The sequence below is a fragment of the Eumetopias jubatus genome, unplaced genomic scaffold (genome assembly GCF_037043125.1).
Source record: "Eumetopias jubatus isolate StellerSeaLion01/CBP00866 unplaced genomic scaffold, mEumJub1_p1.0 scaffold_5, whole genome shotgun sequence".
Classification (NCBI taxonomy): domain Eukaryota; kingdom Metazoa; phylum Chordata; class Mammalia; order Carnivora; family Otariidae; genus Eumetopias; species Eumetopias jubatus.
In genome coordinates this window covers 33,992,667-34,013,393 of record NW_028274811.1, presented here as the reverse complement: position 1 = coordinate 34,013,393, position 20,727 = coordinate 33,992,667, and the positions used below count along the sequence as shown (strand labels likewise).

The 20,727-nt window shown below is 40.0% G+C and overlaps 1 protein-coding gene across 1 annotated transcript; it reads right to left on the bottom strand.

Annotated features, from left to right (window-relative positions):
* Positions 1-18,339: 18,339 nt before the first annotated feature.
* On the bottom strand, positions 18,340-20,727 carry PCDHB5 (protocadherin beta 5). The gene has a single exon (XM_028097072.2). It carries the CDS (start codon positions 20,725-20,727, stop codon positions 18,340-18,342), a length of 2,388 nt encoding a protein of 795 aa, XP_027952873.2.

Here is a 20,727-nt window from a genome sequence, read left to right as displayed (position 1 = left end):
GACTTTCAGGTGGAGTCAGTGTTTTTCAAATTGTAGTGTGTGAACCATATGCATAAATAATTACTTAGGAGTCTGAGTTGTTTTTTTCAAGGTTGACTCCTGGGTTTCCCTCCAGACCTTGAATGAAATTCTCTGGTGGTGCTAAGGGCTGAAAATCTGCACTTCAATCTCTCTAAGTGATTCTCATGCATACTAATGTTTAAGAATCACACCCTCAGGTAATGTAAACTTCCTATAATCAATTTTTATTCTTTGGCAGTGAAATTTATCTCTGATGAGTAGTGTGATTTGTGAATCCAAAAAGTACACTATTTAATTGTCCCAACAAACAAGTCAATAAACTATACAAAATGTAAAAGTTGGTTAGCAACACCAATTATAAAATAAACAATTATTTCTCTAAGTTATATGGCTCATAAAATGGCATGAACAACAGACTTAACTTATTTTGTGGTTACACCTGCACAGTAAGGGGAACAATTAGGCTATTAGAAGGAAAATTGAGGCCAACACATACTTATGATAGAGTATCTGATTAATTAAATTATTTAAAAGAGTAACTAGCGGGGCACCTTGGTGGTGCAGTCAGCTAAGCCTCAGATTCTTGGTTTCAGCTCATGTCATGATTTCAGAGTTGTGAAATAGAGCCCCTAGATGGCTCTGAGCTCCTGAGCTCCCTGTGAGTCTGCTTAAGATTCTTTCCCTCTCCCACTGCCCCTCCCTGCTGCACTCTCCTTCTCAAATAAATAAATAAATCTTTAAATGAGGAACTAGCAACAATCAGTCTGTCATAAGTAGGCATTTTAGGATTTTACTTCATTTTGTATGGGTGGAATTGGTCATGATTTTATTAGGTTCGTTCATTTTATTATAACTTTTAAATCAAATTTCCCTCCTATATTAATTAATTAATCAAGGCCCAAATATATTACCATGTTGTAAAGACATAATGCAATGCAGAATACAAACATTCAAGAATCACCTCTATCATCCTCTACAACAAGGATGACGCTAGTTGCTATTATAAATAAACACCAAGTAAGGTAGTGAATTACATTTGAGTGGATTCCACAGAATTCAATGATGGTTCATCATGGCTATATCCATTTCTATCTCACCAGTTTCTACTCAGATAAATAGGGAAATATGTCTTTAAATATCCTCAAAATATATGAAATGGGTCAGTGCGCATATAAGAACACAAAATGTGCCAAACATAATTTCAGATTGATTTCATATTTCTTGAGAGGTGAAATCAATTGAGCTCAACCAAAGTTCACTTCAGGTAAGAGCCAAAATGATGGAAGATTAAAAATGAGGATATTTTTCTTTTTAAAAAAATATTTTATTTGTTTATTTGACAGAGAGAGACACAGAGAGAGCAGGAACACAAGCAGGGGGTGTGGGAGAGGGAGAAGCAGGCTTCTCGCGGAGCAGGGAGCCCGATGTGGGGCTCGATCCCAGGACCCTGGGATCATGACATGAGCCGAAGGCAAACGCTTAACGACTGAGCCACCCAGGCGCCCTGAGGATATTTTTCAAGATGTTTCAACTCTAGGTAAAATAAATAAAGCTAAATAAAGTCTAAACTCTGAACAGATGAAATAATTTTGTAATTAAAAAGCATCTCTACCTACCCAGAAGGATAAAAAATAAAATCACTGTGACCAGCCTCCATGGTTCACTTGATAAATGTTACTGAGAATAGACTTCCTTGAGAGTATGAATAACAAGATAAACTGATGAAGTAAAACCAGCAATCACAAATATATTAGATGGTCTTAATTTCTTCTTTGAAACAAAGTTATTTCCAACTCAATCCTAAGTGCTTCCTTTCTTCGATGGGCATTCTAATTCCAGCCTGATGGCATCCCTGGCATCTCCGCGGTCCTTTGTGCTCTCTCTTTGCCTGCAGGGCCACCAGACATCTTCACATATAGCTTACTGAATTCTTTTTCACTTTAAAGCAAATTTTACTAGCAGTACAGTATCTGTGATACTCAATTGAGACATTGAAATGTCTTTGAGAATGTTGTTTGTTATGACAGAGAGGAAGAAGATAGTATCTTAATGTATCATCCAAGGCTATCAGTTGGTATGTGAAGACACTGCCTTTTTATGGAAATTGATTACTTTAGATTCTTTCAGGAGAGTGCTTCTCTGTTTTATTCTCTTTCGCTTTCCTTTGCTAGAGTAGAACTGAACTGAATTTATAAACTTGTCTCACAACTAATAACTCACTAACATTTGTGGAAAAAGTTCAACGCATACAAAGCAAACAGCATAACTTCCATTTACACGTCATCCAGCTTCACAAGATCTTGTCTCATTTCATCTATACCTTCCCCTCCACCCTCCACTTCCCACTCAATGTTTTTGTATAGGTCTTTTCTTAAGGTAATGTTTACACAAATTGAAATGCACCAATCTTAACTATATAAAGGATCCATCCATGTAACCCACACCTCTTTCCAGATACAGAATATTTCCATCATTCCTTGGGAATCTTCTTAATCATATTTTCCAGCTTACTTTTAATAATTAGGTGGCAAAAACTTGGTCTCCTCTGGACACAACATGGAAAGGTAAACCAATGTAAAAAACCACCAAGCCCTATGTCATTATGCTCATGTACGCTTATGTGAAGTGACAGATCGTTAAGATTAATTTAACTGATTATTACCAGTGAGCTGAAATAATACTTTGATGAAATATTGTAAAGTATATTAAACTTAATTTTATTTAGTAAGCTTATAATTATTGCATAGCTGATCAATCTGGTTTCCATTTTTATGCTACAAATGTTTGTTTTCCTTTCATTCCATTATAAATTTTAAAAATTCTTCAAGTTTCTAAATGTGAGAATCCATCAAAATCCTAGAGAAGAACACAGGAGAACCTCTTTGGCCTTGGCTGCAACTTCTTGCTAGACATGTCTCCAAAGGTAAGGGAAACAAAAGCAAAAAATGAACTATTGGGACTTCAAGATAAAAAGCTTTTGCACAGCAAAGGAAACAGTCAACAAAACCAAAAGACAACCAACAGAATGGGAGAGGATATTTGCAAAATCTTTTCAGATAAAGGGTTAGTATCCAAGATCGATAAGGAATTTATCAAACTCAACACACCAAAAATAAATAATCCAGTCAATAAATGGGCAGAAGAGGGGCGCCTGGGTAGGGTAGGTAGGGAAGGTTAAGCAGCTGCCTTCGGCTCAGGTCATGATCCCAGGGTCCTGGGATTGAGCCCCGCATCGGGCTCCTTGCTCAGCGGGAAACCTGCTTCTCCCTCTCCTTCTACTGCCCCCCGGTGCTTGTGCTCTCTCACTCTCTCTGTCAAATAAGTAAATAAAATCTCACAAAAAAAAAAAAAAAAGAAATGGGCAGAAGACATGAACAGACATTTCTTCAAAGAAGACATACAAATGTCCACCAGACACATGAAAAAATGCTCAACATCCCTCAGCATCAGGGAAATACAGATCAAAACCTCAATGAGATACATCACACCAGTCAGAATGGCTAAAATTAACAAGTCAGGAAATGACAGATGTTGGCAAGGATGTGAAGAAAGGGGAACACTCTTACACTGTTGGTGGGAATGCAAGCTGGTACAGCCACTCTGGAAAACGATATGGAGGTTCCTCAAAAAGTTGAAAACAGAGCTACCCTACAACCCAGCAATTGCACTACTAGATATTTATCCAAAGGATATAAACATAGTGATCCGAAGGGGCACCTGCGCCCCAATGTTTATAGCAGCAATGTCCACAATAGCCAAACTATGGAAAGAGCCCAGATGTCCAATAGATAGATGAATGGATAAAGAAGATGTAGAATATATATATAATGGAATATTACTCAGCCATCAAAAAATGAAATCTTACCATTTGCAATGGCGTGAATGGAACTAGAGGGTATTATGCTAAGTGAAATAAGTCAAATCAGAGAAAGTAAATTTTCATATGATTTCAATCATATGTGGAACTTAAGAAATAAAACAGAGGATCATAAGGGAAGGGAGGGGGGAAATAATATAAGGCAAAATCAGAGAGGGAGACAAACCATACAAGACTTAACTATAGAAAACAAAGTGAGGGTTGCAGTTAGGGAGGAGGGTGGGGGGAATGGTGTAACTGGGTGATGGGCATTAAGGAGGGCACATGATGTAATGAGCACTGGGTGTTATATGCAATTGATGAGTCACTGAACCCAACCTCTGAAACTAATAATACACTATATGTTAATTAATTTAATTCAAATAAAATTAAAAAAAATAAAAATTCTTCAAGTTTATGAAAAATGAAAGACAAATATAACCTTTAAGGTTAGTCTTCCAAATCTTCTTTAATTTTGTTATGAATCTCTTAAAAAATCTTATTTAATTTAGCTATATCCAAGGAAAAACAATACTTCAGGGCAAAGATGGAAATATGTAAGCAATCACTTAACCCTCTGAATTGATGGGAGAAATGATGCAGAAGAGTTTGAAAATATAAAGGATTTGAGGGGCTCCTGGGTGGCTCAGGCAGTTAAGCTTCCAACTCTTGATTTCATCTCAGCTCATGATCTCAGGGGTGTGAGATCATCGAGCCCCATGGCTCTGCGCTGGGCATGGAGCCTGCTTAAGATTCTTTTTCTCTCCCTCTCTCTCTCTCTGCCCCTCCCCCACTAAAAAAACAACCACAAAGAACCAGCTTTTTATTTCACTGATTTTCTCTATTATTTTTATTTTGGATTTCATTGGTTTCTTCTATTATTTTTATTATTTCCTTCCTCCTGCTTCTCCCGCTTGCTTTGGGTTTATTTTACTGTTCTTTTCCTAGATTCTTGAGGTGGGAGATTAGATCATTGATTTGAGACTTTTCCTCTTCTCTAATGTATGCTTTTAATGTTATAGATATCCCTCTCTGCACTGCTTTAGCTGTGTCTTACAAATTTTAATTTGTTGTCTTTTCATTTTCAATTAAGCTTGATATATTTTTTTATATCCCTTGAGACTTTGTCTTTGATGCAGGGATTAATGAGAAGTGTGTTGTTTAGTTTTCAAGTGTTTGAAGTGTTGTTTTTATGTTATTGATTTTTTAGTTTGATTCCATTGTGATTGGAGAACCCACATTGTATGATTTCAGTCCTTTTAAATCAGTTGAAGTTTGTGTTATGGCCTTGTTTATGTAGTTTATCTTGTATATTTTCTGAAAGCATTTGGAAAAAATGTGTATTCTACTGTTTTTGGCTAGGAATTTCATAAATATGGATTAGATTCTGTTGGTTGATGATGTTGTTTAGGTCTGAGTTCTTGCTGATTTTCTGTCTAGTTGTTCTATCACTTGTTAAGAGAGGGTGTTGAAGTATCCAACTTTGATTGTAGATCTATTTTTCCTTTCACTTCTGTCCGTTTTTGCTTCACATAATGTGCAACTTTGTTAACTTGGTGTATACATACTAAATATGTATGGAATACATAGGAATGCTTTGTCTTCTTTTATTGTTATATAATGTCCTGAAGTAATCTGTCACTTTCTTCCCCACTTTCTTGTCATTTTCTTCCCTTTGATGTCTACTTTATCTGACATTAGTATGGTCGCTCCTGATATATTTTTATTAACATTTGCATAATATATTTCCCATCTTTTTACATTCAATCTGCCTATATCATTATATTTGAAGTGAAGGGTCTTGTAGACAGCATACAGTTGGACATTTTTTAACCCATTATATCAATCTCTTTGCTTTAATTGGTGTGTTTAGACCATTTACATGTAATGTAATAACTGATATTAGAGCATAAGCCTAACATTTTTTTGTTTTCTATTTGTTCCCTGGAGGGTTTTTTGTTTCTGTTTTCTTTTTCCTGCTTTCCTGTGGGTTATTAGAACATTTTTTAGAATTCCAATTAGATTTATCTGTAGTGTTTTTTAGTGTATCACACTGTATAGCTTTTACAGTGGTTGCTCCATACATAACTTATCATAGTTTACTGGTATTGTCATTTTACCAGTTCAAGAGCAGGGTGGAAAACTTACCTCCCTTTATATCCCTTTACATCCCCATTTATAATTGTCTTAAAAATTTCCTCTCTATATACTTAGAATTATATCAGACATAATCAGATATAATTGGGGATTCAACCATCAAACATAATTTATGAAACTCAAGAGAAGGAAAGTCTATAACATTTACCCATGTTTTTGTTTACTGTGTTTTTCTTCTTTACTGATGTCCCAAGATTCCTTTTTTTTTTTTTTTTTAAGTAGCCTCCACGTCCAACATGGAGCTCGAACTTACAACCCTGAGATCAAGAGTCGCATGCTCAGAGTCCCAAAATTCCTTTCTTTTTAATTGATTCCTTTCCGTTTGGAGACCTTTCATCAGCCATTCTTTTAGGGTAGGTGTACTGGCAACAAATTCTCTTCCTGAAGGATATTTTCACTGGATATAGGATTCTGGGTTAACATTTCTTTTCTCTCAGCACTTGAAAACTATGTGTCCTTCTTCTGACTTCTGTGGTTTTTGGTGAGAAGTCTACTGTCATTCAAATTGTTATTGCTCTATGAATAATGTGTCATTTCTCTTTCACTGCTTTCAAGATATTTTTCTTGCCTTTAGTTTTCAGAAATTTGACTATGATGTCTTTTGGTGTGGATTAACAAATATGATGTCATGAGGCTTTTCCCCTATGTTTTCAGCATGTTGCTCCTCTGTTGTGAAGTTGCCAGGATCTCCCTGCTTCCTGTAGCAACAAATATCAACACTTCTCCTAGGAGAAGAAATAGAAATACTCAAAATAAGGTGAGGGACTTACTTTAAAAAAGGATGGAGAAGAAAAACCAAAGATGTAAAATACAAGAGAAATATGAGAAACATAGAGGAATAATTGAGAATGTTCAATATCTGACAAACACAAGTCTCAGAGAAAAAAACAAAATTAGGAATACAGTTATTAAGGAAAAATAGTAGAGAAGAAATAATCCCAGATATGAAAAAGCATGAATTGTAAAAATATATGACATTAAATGACATATATAACATATCAATGAAGTGTAAGGAAACTAAATGCATTTTCAGACATGCAGAGACAAGAGTTCATTTTTCGAATACCCTCTCAGGAATCCACTTGAGGATATACTGTAGCAAAGAGAGGGAATTTTTTTTTTTTTTAAAAAGGAGATAAGTAATCTACCAATGGACTTAAATAGGAGAGGTATGAAGACAAGATGATAGTTTTGTTCACATTTAGAGATCATTTAGTCCAGAAAGAAGCAGAGAGATAGAGGGCTTTGGGCAAGAAATATGGGAACCTGAATTATTTTTTTTAATTTTTTATTGTTATGTTAATCACAATACATTACATCGTTAGTTTTTGATGTAGTGTTCCATGATTCATTCTTTGTGCATAACACCCAGTTCTCCACGCAGAATGTGCCCTCTTTAATACCTATCACCAGGCTAACCCATCTCCCCACCCTCCTCCCCTCTAGAACCCTCAGTTTGTTTTTCAGAGTCCATGGTCTCTCATGGTTTGTCTCCCCCTCCGACTTACTCCCGTTCATTCTTCCCCTCCTGCTATCTTCTTCTTTTTCTTTTTTCTTAACATATGTTGCATTATTTGTTTCAGAAGTACAGATCTGTGATTCAACAGTCTTGCACAATTCACAGTGCTCACCATAGCACATACCCTCCCCAATGTCTATCACCCAGCCACCCCATCCCTCCCACCCCCCACCACTCCAGCAACACTCAGTTTGTTTCCTGAGATTAAGAATTCCTCATATCAGTGAGGTCATATGATACATGTCTTTCTCTGATTGACTTATTTCACTCAACATAACACCCTCCAGTTCCACCCATGTCGTTGCAAATGGCAAGATCTCATTCCTTTTGATGGCTGCATAATATTCCATTGTGTATATATACCACCTCTTCTTTATCCATTCATCTGTCGATGGACATCTTGGCTCTTTCCACAGTTTGGCTATTGTGGACATTGCTGCTATAAACATTGGGGTGCACGGACCCCTTCGGATCCCTACATTTGTATCTGTGGGGTAAATACACAGTAGTGCAATTGCTGGATCGTATGGTACCTCTATTTTCAACTGTTTGAGGAACCTCCATACTGTTTTCCAGAGTGGTTGCACCAGCTTGCATTCCCACCAACAGTATAGGAGGATTTCCCTTTCTCCGCATCCCTGCCAACATCTGTCGTTTCCTGACTTGTTAATTTTAGCCATCTGACTGGTGTGAGGTGGTATCTCATTCAGGTTTTGATTTGGATTTCCCTGATGCCGAGCGATGTGGAGACTTTTTCATGTGTCTGTTGGCCATTTGGATGTCTTCTTTGGAAAAATGTCTGTTCATGTATTCTGCCCATTTCTTGATTGGATTATTTGTTCTTTAGGTGTTGAGTTTGATAAGTTCTTTATAGATTTTGGATACTAGCCCTTTATCTGATATGTCATTTGCAAATATTTTCTCCCATTCTGTCGGTTGTCTTTTGGTTTTGTTGACTGTTTCTTTTGCTGTGCAAAAGCTTTTTATCTTGATGAAATCCCAAGAGTTCATTTTTGCCCTGGCTTCCCTTGCCTTTGGCGATGTTTCTAGGAAGAAGTTGCTGTGGCTGAGGTCGAAGAGGTTGCTACCTGTGTTCTCCTTTAGGATTTTGATGGACTCCTGTCTCACATTTAGGTCTTTCAACCATTTGGAGTCTATTTTTGTGTGTGGTGTAAGGAAATGGTCCAGTTTCATTCTTCTGCATGTGGCTGTCCAATTTTCCCAACACCATTTGTTGAAGAGACTGTCTTTATTCCATTGGACATTCTTTCCTGCTTTGTCAAAGATCAGTTGACCATAGAGTTGAGGGTCCATTTCTGGGCTCTCTATTCTGTTCCATTGACCTATGTGTCTGTTTTTGTGCCAGTACCATATTGTCTTGATGATGACAGCTTTGTAATAGAGCTGGAAGTCCGGAATTGTGTTGCCACCAGCTTTGCTTTTCTTTTTCAAGATTCCTCTGGCTATTCGGGGTCTCTTCTGGTTCCATACAAATTTTAGGATTATTTGTTCCATTTCTTTGAAAAACGTGGATGGGATTTTGATGGGGATTGCATTGAATGTGTAGATTGCTCTAGGTAGCATTGACACCTTCACAATGTTTGTTCTTCCAATCCATGAGCATGGAACGTTTTTCCATTTCTTTGTGTCTTCTTCAATTTCTTTCATGAGTATTTTATCGTTTTCTGAGTACAGATCCTTTGACTCTTTGGTTAAGTTTATTCCTAGGTGTCTTATGGTTTTGGGTGCAATTGTAAATGGGATCGACTCCTTGATTTGTCTCTCTTCTGTCTTGTTGTTGATGTATAGGAACGCCACTGATTTCTGTGCATTGATTTTATATCCTGCTACTTTACTGAATTCCTGTATGAGTTCTAGCAGTTTTGGGGTGGAGTCTTTTGGGTTTTCCACATACAGTATCATATCATCTGCAAAGAGTGAGAGTTTGACTTCCTCTTTGCCGATTTGGATGCCTTTGATTTCGTTTTGTTGTCTGATTGCTGTGGCTAGGACTTCTAATACTATGTTGAATAGCAGTGGTGAGAGTGGACATCCCTGCCGCATTCCTGACCTTAGGGGAAAAGCTCTCAGCTTTTCCCCATTGAGAATGATACTCGCTGTAGGTTTTTCATAGATGGCTTTTATGATATTAAGGTGTGTACCCTCTATCCCTATACTCTGAAGAGTTTTGATCAAGAAAGGATGCTGTACTTTGTCAAATGCTTTTTCTGCAACTATTGAGAGGATCGTATGATTCTTGTTCTTTCTTTTGTTAATGTATTGTATCATGTTGATTGATTTGTGGATGTTGAACCAACCTTGCAGCCCAGGGATAAATCCCACTTGGTCATGGTGAATAACCCTTTTAATGTACTGTTGGATCCTATTGGCTAGTATTTTGGTGAGAATTTTTGCATCCATGTTCATCAAGGATATTGGTCTGTAATTCTCCTTTTTGATGGGGTCTTTGTCTGGTTTTGGGATCAAGGTAATGGTGGCCTCATAAAATGAGTTTGGAAGTTTTCCTTCCATTTCTATTTTTTGGAACAGTTTCAGGAGAATAGGTATTAATTCTTCTTTAAATGTCTGATAGAATTCCCCTGGGAAGCCATCTGGCCCTGGATTTTTGTTTGTTGGGAGATTTTTGAAAACTGCTTCAATTTCCTTAGTGGTTATAGGTCTGTTCAGGATTTCTATTTCTTCCTGGTTCAATTTTGGTAGTTGATACATCTCTAGGAATGCACCCATTTCTTCCAGGTTATCTAATTTGCTGGCATAGAGTTGCTCATAATATGTTCTTATAATTGTTTGTATTTCTTTGGTGTTGGTTGTGATCTCTCCCCTTTCATTCATGATTTTGTTGATTTGGGTCATTTCTCTTTTCTTTTTGATCAGTCTGGCCAGGGGTTTATCAATCTTGTTAATTCTTTCAAAGAACAAGCTCCTGGTTTCGTTGAACTGTTCTCCTGTTCTTTTGGTTTCTATTTCATTGATTTCTGCTCTGATCTTTATTATTTCTCTTCTCCTGCTGGGTTTAGGCTTTATTTGCTGTTCTTTCTCCAGCTCCTTTGGGTGTAGGGTTAGGTTGTGTATTTGAGACCTTTCTTGTTTCTTGAGAAAGGCTTGTATTGCTATATACTTTCCTCTCAGGACTGCTTTTGCTGTATCCCAAAGATTTTGAACCGTTGTGTTTTCATTTTCATTGGTTTCCATGAATTTTTTAAATTCCTCTTTAATTTCCTGGTTGACCCATTCATTCTTTAGTAGGATGCTCGTTAGCCCCCATGTATTTGAGTTCTTTCCAACTTTCCTCTTGTGACTGAGTTCTAGTTTCAAAGCATTGTGGTCTGAAAATATGCAGGGAATAATCCCAATCTTTTGGTACCGGTTGAGACCTGATTTGTGACCTACGATGTGATCAATTCTGGAGAATGTTCCATGGGCACTAGAGAAGAATGTGTATTCCGTTGCTTTGGGATGGAATGTTCTGAATATGTCTGTGAAGTCCATTTGGTCCAGTGTGTCATTTAAAGTCTTTATTTCCTTGTTGATCTTTTGCTTAGATGATCTGTCCATCTCAGTCAGGGGGGTGTTAAAGTCCCCCACTATTATTGTATTGTTGTCAATGTGTTCCTTTGCTTTTGTTATTAATTGCCTTATATAATTGGCTGCTCCCATGTTAGGGGCATAGATATTTACAATTGTTAGATCTTCTTGTTGGATAGACCCTTTAAGTAGGATATAGTGTCCTTCTTCATCTCTTATTACAGTGTTTGTTTTAAAATCTAATTTGTCTGATATAAGGATTGCCACCCCAGCTTTCTTTTGGTGTCCATTAGCATGGTAAATGGTTTTCCACCCCCTCACTTTCAATCTGGGGGTGTCTTTGGGTCTAAAATGAGTCTCTTGTAGACAGCATATTGATGGGTCTTGTTTTTTAATCCAGTGATAGCCTGTGTCTTTTGATTGGGGCATTTAGCCCATTTACATTCAGGGTAACTATTGAAAGGTATGAATTTAGTGCCATTGTATTGCCTGTAGGGTGACTGTTACTGTATATTGTCTGTGTTCCTTTCTGATCTCTGCTGCTTTTAGGCTCTCTCTTTGCTTAGAGGACCCCTTTCAATATTTCTCGGAGGGCTGGTTTCGTGTTTGCAAATTCCTTTAGTTTTTGTTTGTCCTGGAAGCTTTTTATCTCTCCTTCTATTTTCAATGACAGCCTAGCTGGATATAGTATTCTTGGCTGCATATTTTTCTCGTTTAGTGCTCTGAAGATATCATGCCAGTCCTTTCTGGCCTGCCAGGTCTCTGTGGATAGGTCTGTTGCCAATCTAATATTTCTACCATTGTAGGTTACATATCTCTTCTCCCGAGCTGCTTTCAGGATTTTCTCTTTTTCTCTGAGACTCGTAAGTTTTACTATTAGATGTCGGGGTGTTGACCTATTTTTATTGATTTTGAGAGGGGTTCTCTGTGCCTCCTCGATTTTGATGCTTGTTTCCTTTCTCACATTAGGGAAGTTCTCTATTATTTGCTCCATATACCTTCTGCCCCTCTCTCTCTTTCTTCTTTTTCTGGGATCCCAATTATTCTAATATTGTTTCATCTTACCATATCGCTTATCTCCCAAATTCTGCCCTCGTGATCCTGTAGTTGTTTCTCTCTCTTTTTCTCAGCCTCTTTATTTTCCATCATTTGGTCTTCTATATCGCTGATTCTCTCTTCGGCCTCATTTACCCTAGCAGTTAGTGACCCCATTTTTGATTGCACCTCATTAATAGCCTTTTTGATTTTGACTTGGTTAGATTTTAGTTCTTTTATTTCTCCAGAAAGGGTTTCTCTAATACCTTCCACGCTTTTTTCAAGCCCAGCTACTATCTTTAAAGTCATGATTCTGAACTCTAGGTCCGACATTGTACTAATGTCCGTATTGAGTAGGTCCCTGGCTGACGGTACTACCTCTTGTTCTTTTTGCTGAGGTGATTTTTTTCGTCTTGTCATTTTGTCCAGAGGAGAATAGATGAATGAGAGAACAAAATGCTAACAGGTTAACAACATCCCCAGCAAATATACTCTATACAAATCAGAAAAGACCTGAAACCAGGGGAAAAGAAAGGGAAAGAAAGAAAAAAGAAAGGGGGAAAAAATAACAAAAAGCAAAAGATAAAATCAAAAACAGAACAATACAAAAAAACCCAGAATATATCAAATATGATCAGGCTAGTGCATAGATCAGTGCCACACACTAGATTTTGGGTGTATTTTGGTCTGTTAGACAAAAGTGCCTCCTAAAATTTTAAAGGAAGAAAGACTTATATATGTACAAAATAAGGGTTGATACAATGAAGGAATGGAAGATGACTGTAAAGATGAAAATTATAAAAGATTGTATTAAAGGAATTGATAAGATAAGAGGTTGTTTGAAAAAAGAAAGAAGATTTAAAAAAAAAAGAAAAAAAAGGGAGAGAATGTGATCAGGCAGGAGACTAGAACAAATCCATACACCAGTTATTTAAGGTATATTTTGATCTGTTAGAAGAAACTGTATCTCAAAATTTTAAAAAGAGAACAACTTATATATATATGCCAAAAATAAGGGTAACTACTATGAAGGGATAAAATATGACTCTAAAAATGAAAAATAAAAAATGTTTTTTTAAAAAAGGATCAATAAGATGTTGGTTGAAAAAGGGAAAAAGAAAAATTAAAAAAAAAACAGTTAAAAAATTAACTTTGAAAAACTAATGAATCATGGTAAAAAAAAAAAGCCATGAATTCTATGTGCAGTGTTCCCCTAGCGCTGGAGTTCTCCCATTCTCCTTGATTGGTAAACTTGTTCTTGGCTTGCTGGCTGTTCGTGCTGATCTTCTGGGGGAGGGGCCTGTTGCAGTGGTTCCCAAATGTCTTTGCCGGAGGTGGAATTGCCCCGCCCTTATTGGTCCGGCCTAAGCAAGCTGCTCGGGTTTGCTCTCAGGAGCTTTTGTTCCCTGCAAGCTCTCGGTACAGCTTTGGAGGACCAGGGTGAAAATGGTGGCCTCCCAATCTCCACCCAGAGGAGCTGAGAACTCGGGGCCCCGCTCCTCAGTGCGCCCCCAGAGAAAAGCAGTCACTCCCGTCTCCCTGGTCTCCGGCCGCACTCTGTGCTCACCCGGCCTGTATCGAGCATTTCTATCTCTGGCACCCGACCCCCTGTGGAGTCTCCAAACCCAGGAGATCCCTGCGGTGTGCTCCCGTGCCGTTCCTCTCCAGGGAGGAAGGGGAGTCTCCCCAGATCTGCCGCTTGTTGGGTCCCTGCTGGAGGAGCAGTGGCCCGACTGGGCCGCGGATCATAGTTTATGGCAACACCGAGCTGAGAGCCCGCGCCTCGGCTCCGTCTCTGCAGCCGGCTTCCCCGCTCCGATACCTGGGAGCTCTGCCGCACTCAGGCACCCCCGGTCTTTCTGTGACCCTGAGGGTCCTGAGACCACACTGTCCCGTGAGGGTCCCACCCCCCGCTTAGCCACTGGAGCGACATCCCTCAGCGGAGCCGACTTCTAAAAGTTCCGACTTTGTGCTCCGTGGCTCTATCACTTGCCAGAAGTGGCCGAGGGAGTCCCCCTCCCCTGCCGTCTATCTTCCCGAATATCGCCTCGGATTCACTTCTCCGCACGTCCTACCTTCCAGAAATTGGTCGCTTTTCTGTTCAGAGAGTTGTTGCTATTCTTCTCTTTGATCTCCTGTTGAGTTCGTAGGTGTTCAGAATGGTTTGATCCCTATTCAGCTGAATTCCTGAGACCAGATGAAATCCAGGTCTCCTACTCCTCCGCCATCTTGCTCTGCCCCCTTGGGAACCTAAATTATTGATTTAAAGATATTTGAAGATATGGTAAAGCCAACTGATGGAGTCTAAAACGGTGAATATTTGATTTTGATTCTAGGAACACTCTATTTTCAATGGCACAGGAAACACAAGAATAGATCAAAGGAGCAGAAAACGCAGTCTTTACCACTAAGCAATATGGTTCTGCAATGAACAACATATTTTATTGTAGTTAAAAATATAACAAAATTTACCATCATAACAATTTTTCAGTGTACAGTTCAGCAGTGTTAAGTATATTCACATTGTTGTGAAACCGATCTTCAGAACATTTTCATTTTGCAAATTTGAAACTCCATACCCTTTAAACAAAACTCCCCTTCTCCTCCTCCCCCCATCCCTGGTAATCACCATTCTACTTTCTGTTTGTATGAATTTAACAACTTTAGATACATGATTTAAGTGGAATCATACAGTATTTGCCTTTTTGTGACTATCTTATTTTACTTAGAATAATGTGTTCAAAGTTCATCCATGCTGTAGCATGTGATAGGCTTGCCTTCCTTTTTTAAGGCTGAATAATATTCCCATTCTTTACACACACACCACATTTTGTTTATTCATTCATCCACATGTGGGTATTCGGGTTGCATCCATCTCTTGCCAGTTGTGAATACTGCTGCTATGAATATGGGTGCACAAAGACCTTTTTGAGATCTTGCTTTCAATTCCTGTAGATATACACCCAGGAATGAGACTGCTGGATCATATACAAGTTCTCTTTTAAATTTTTTGAGGAGCCTCCATACTGTTTTTATAGCAGTTGCATGATTTTACAATCTCACCAACAGTGCACAAAGGTACCAGTTTCTCTACATCCTTACAAACACTTGCTATTTTCTGGTTTTTGATAGCAGTCATCCTCATGTGTGTGTAAGGTAATACCTCATTGTGGTTTGGATCTCCATTTCTCTGATGATTAGTGATGTTGAGCATTTTTTCATATTTTTGTTGGTCATCTGCACATCATCTTTGGAGAAATGTCTATTCAATTACTTTGTTCATTTTTTAATGAGGTTACTTGATATTTTGTTGTTTCTGTTGGGTTGTAGGAGTTCTTAAATATTATGGACATTAACCCCTTATCAGATAAAAGATTTGCAGATATTTTCTCCCATTTGATAGGTGGCCTTTTCACTGTTGACTGTGTTCTTTGATGCATAAAAGTTTTTAAGTTTGATGTAGTGTCATTTGTCTATTTTTGCCTTCATTGCTTTTGGTGTCATGCCCAAGAAATCATTGCCAAATTCAGTGTCATGAAGCTTTTCTCCTGTGCTTTCTTCTAGGGATTTTATAGTGCAATGAATATTTTGAGAAAGAGAAAATCAGCCTCTTATAAATAGGAACTGGCTTAGCACCCACAAATGGGCCATGATCTTCTCCTGTTGAATATAAACAACTTCACAGAACATCATTAAAGATCATTGTGATAAAATGGAACAAAACCACAATAATATGACATCATGATCATGCTTGAGCAGAGACAAAAACAAGAACATGTAAAAACCAAAAAAAAAAAAAAAATGACCAAGCCCTCTGTCCTAGCTTATTATGAGTGAATGCAGGTTTTAAAAAAACAGTTACAGGGGCACCTGGGTGGCTGTCGTTAAGCATCTGCCTTAGGCTCGGGTCATGATCCCAGGGTCCTGGGATTGAGCCCTGCATTGGGCTCCCTGCCCTCATCCACTCCCCTTGCTTGTGTTCCCTCTCTCTCTGAGTGTTTCTCTCTGTCAAATAAATAAATAAAATCTTTAAAACAAAACAAAAATAATAAAAAAAAACCAGTTACAGCTTTAACCTCATTTTGTTCTTCTCATCTCCTAAATAAAATTCAGTAAGAGTCCTATAATAGAATTACTGCCATTCACTGAAAGCATCTAATCCATGGCTACTTCCTTGAACTCTATGCAAAATCACTGAACACAAGCCCAAAACCTATGCTCCTTTTTAAGGCGCTATTACTAAGGTAACCCATGCTTTCCCAGGATGTGCAGTCTCCCTCCTTACAACAAGTCAATAAACCCAACTTTGTTCTGATACAGTGTGTTCCTGGTGATCTTTGGCTGCAGGGCATTCATAATTTATATGTCATTAATGGTGAATTTTTAATATTGATTTTCAGAAAACAGATCTACAGACAAAAGGGGGAATTCTTAGCTATGGTTGTAGAGTAAAAAATGTCATCAACATTGACAAAAGTAAAAGTTAATTTGATAGAGGTCTGAAAGTGTAAGGGAGAAAGAGGTAAGAGGAAAAAAATAAGAACTGTATTCTATTCTGTCATAGAAGTAAATGCAAAGGAACTGTTGTTAGTGGAACAATAAATGTTGCTAGTGGAATAATAAATAAAAGATTTCAGTTTGTGCAGGGAAGTACTGGAAAACAGTGACACAGCCATATGTTAAGGATGAATGAGAGTTTTAAGTGTGCTAGGTACTAAACAACAGCAGGAAATTGAGGAAATTGTTTTAAGTTTATGAAAAAGTTACAAACACATTCTTTAGTAATGAATAAATGAATACAAAAAGAACTAGAAATAAAAGATTTAAAAGTACTTTCCAATGGATAAAATGAAAAACAAATACCAAGTTTTGGCAAAAATGTGGAGGAACTGGTACATCCAGACTGTACTGACAGCAGTGTAAATTGGTACAACCAGTTTGGAAAACTATTTGGAAGTATCTACTAAAAGTGACCATGTACTTTGTAAATGAGCAGCAATTTCACTCCTAGGTATACACCAAAGAAAGGCATATAAATGTTTGCCAAAGGACATGTATGAGAATGTTCAAAGCAGTATTATTCCAACAGTCAAACCTTGTACCAACCCAAATAGGATGGGCAATAAATTGTGAAAGATTCATACAATGGAATACTACACAGCAATGATAATAAAAAAACTAAAATTAAAAGCAATATCATGGACAAATTTCAGAAACATAATGTTCAGTGAAAGAAGCCAGACACAAAATAGTTCATACTCTACTATTCCACTGATACAAATTCAAAACAGGCAAAAACTAAAACATAGTATTGGCAGTCAGGATATTTGTTATACTTGGGCTGCTAGTGACTTTAAGGGGTAATTTGTGTGGCACCTGAAATGCTAGCAATGTTTCATTTCTTCATCAAGATACCGGTACCAAGTATGTTCACTTTCTTAAAACACATTGAGCTGATGTCAGGATTTGTTCCCTTTTCTGTATGTATAATTCAATAAAAAATGTTTGTTTAACAAAATGTTTCCCAGTGTAGATCAGAGCTAGAAGATTGTTGCTTTTTAAAAAAAAAACAATTTACTTATTTGAGAGAGAGCGGGGGCGGGGGAGGGTGGGAAGGGGCAGAGGAAGAGAGAAAGAGAGAATTTCAAGCTGACTCCGCTCTGAGCCAGAGCCCCACACAGGCAGATCCTGACCCTGAAATCAAGACCTGAGCCAAAACCAAGAGCCCAGTCTTAACCATTGGGGCTACCCAGGTGCCCAGATTATTGTTGCTTTTTGTCAGGTTTTCTCACACATTACATTTGTTATCATGTGCATGTATTCCTTTGAAAACAAAATTATGTAAAAACATTTTGTTTTGCTATTTAGCATCAAAAACACTGAGAGTATGATGAAACAATGAATAGAATACAGAGAAAAACAATATTTGATTTCATTAAAATAGCTCACCCTGACAAATACCATCAGGAGCAAACATCTCAGAAAAATCAAGAGCATGCTTAGATTTGGGGTGGCACTGTATAAATAGATGCAATGACATAGAATTCAGTTTTTCAAAACTGGACAAGATAAAGTTCAAAGGATTAATTTACTACAAAAGGGAAATCATACCTGAAGGTGGGGTTTTTCTCCATGACGTTCTCAAACTCGGTATTTGGGGAAATTAGAGATAAATGGCAAAACACATGGCATTGTGATCAGATCCCTAATTGAATCCAAAGCTATTCCGGAAGGTGGCGTTTTCCTCAATTTCTTCGACAGCTCCATGGGGCGGAAATTTGGGGATAATAGGCTTCAAGAACTTGAACTCATTTGACCCGGGGCCTTCTGTCAGACGCACCTCGTACTGGTAGCTGTGGGACAGGGTCCCCGCGCCGCTGACGTCCACCAGGTGGCCCGGAAAGGGGCCCTCGGGCACCGAGCAGCCGCCCCCCGACGCCGCCCGGCTCCTCCTGCACAGCCGCACCGCCACGAACACCAGCACCGAGAACAGGAAGAGCGACGACACCGACGCCAAGGCGACCACCAGGTAGACGGTGAGCGGGTCGGCGCGGGCCTCGGCCGCCGCCGCGTCCGGGAGCGGCAGGTAGGGCTGCGAGAAGCCGTCCACCAGCAGCACGTGCAGCGTGACGCTGGCCGACAGCGGCGGCTCGCCATTGTCCTTGACCAGCACCACCAGCCTGTGCTTGACGGCGTCGCGCTCGCTCAGCAGCCTGGCCGTGCGCACCTCGCCGCTGTGCGCCCACACGCCGAACAGCCCGGGCTCCGTGGCCTTGAGCAGCTGGTACGACAGCCAGGCGTTCTGGCCCGAGTCGCCGTCCACCGCCACCACCTTGGTCACCAGGTAGCCCGCCTCGGCCGCCCTGGGCACCAGCTCGGTGCAGGGCGCGGAGCCGTTCTGCAGCGGGTACAGCACGAAGGGCGAGTTGTCGTTGTCGTCCACCACGAGCACGCGCACCAGCGCCTGGCTGCTGAGCGCCGGCGAGCCGCGGTCGGCCGCGCCCACGCGGAACTCGAACGCCCGCAGCGCCTCGAAATCCAGGGACCTGAGCGCGAACAGCTGCCCGTTGTCCGCGTTGATGGACACCAGCGAGGCCAGCGGCAGCTGCGGGTCCTGGGGCGGCAGCAGCGAGTAGGTGACCTGCGCGTTGGCGCCCGAGTCTCTGTCGGTGGCGCTCACGCTGCCGATGTGCAGGGCGGGGCTGTTGTTCTCGCGCACCCGCAGGGTGTAGGCGGCTTGGCTGAAGGCCGGGGCGTTGTCGTTGACGTCGGAGACCGTCACCGTTATGTTGTGCTGGGTTTTCAGCCTGGGGGTCCCCAGGTCGGTGACGGTGATGGTGATGTTGTACTCGGCCTGGCTCTCTCTGTCCAGTGGTCTCTCCGTAACTAGGGTGTAAAAGTTCTTGAATGTGGGTTTCAGGAGAAAGGGGAGATCCTTCTGGATGGAGCAAACCATCCTACCGTTGTCCCCGGAGTCTGGATCAGAAACACTGAAAACAGCCACTACAGTCTCTGGTGAGTTTTCTGGGGTAGAGCTTGTGAGCGTCGACATGGTAAGTTCAGGGGCGTTGTCATTCACATCCACAACCTCTATAGCTACAGTGCATTTTCCTGAAAGGCCCCCGCCGTCTGTGCCTGCAATTTCCACATTATAGTATCGAGTTGCCTCGAAATCCAATGCCTTTTTCAGACGAATTTCTCCTGTAATTTCATCTATTACAAATGGTTGAGTAACTTCATTGCCTTGGAATAGAGTGTAGACTATATTCCCATTTGTTCCTGCATCTAAATCTTGGGCAGAGACAACAACAACTAAGGAGTTTAGGGGGCTGTTCTCTGGAACCGGTACCTCATAGAGCGACTGTAAAAACTGAGGAGCATTATCATTGATGTCCACGACTTCAATGTGGACTGCAGTGGTCCCGGACCTGGGCGGAGTCCCACCATCCAGCGCCGTGAGGGTTAAACTGAGCTCAGACTGCTCCTCCCGATCCAGCGCTTTGTCCAGCATGAGCTCTGGGTATTTTCTGCCATCTCCGCGATTACGAGTGACAACGTGAAAATGGGAGTTGGGGCTGATTGTGTAGTTCTGCACAGTGTTGATACCTATGTCCAAGTCCTGAGCTATTTTCAAAGGAAATACGGTCCCTGGCTGAACATTCTCTGGGATTTTTAGGAGCATTTCCTTTTCTAGGAACTGTGGGGAATGGTCATTTATATCCGTAAGTTGCAGATCAGCCTGAAAAAACTGCACCGGGTTTTCCAGTAATAACTGGAAATATAATATACAGGGATCTGTAGCCCCGCAAAGCACCTCCCGGTCTAGTTTTCCATATAGCAGCAAATTCCCGGTTTCTATATCCAGCTGCAAGACCTGTTTGTTTCCTTTGTAATGGATTCGCGCGCCCCGAGTAGCTAACTCCCCCACACTGAGCCCCAGGTCTTTAGCCAGGTTGGCCACAAAGGAGCCACTTTCTGTTTCTTCCGGCATGGAATACCTAATTGCGTCAGAGCCAGCCTCCCACAAAAGCAACAATATAGCAAGAAAGATAACTTGCCTTTTCTGTGGCGTTTTTGCTAGCGCAGTCTCCAT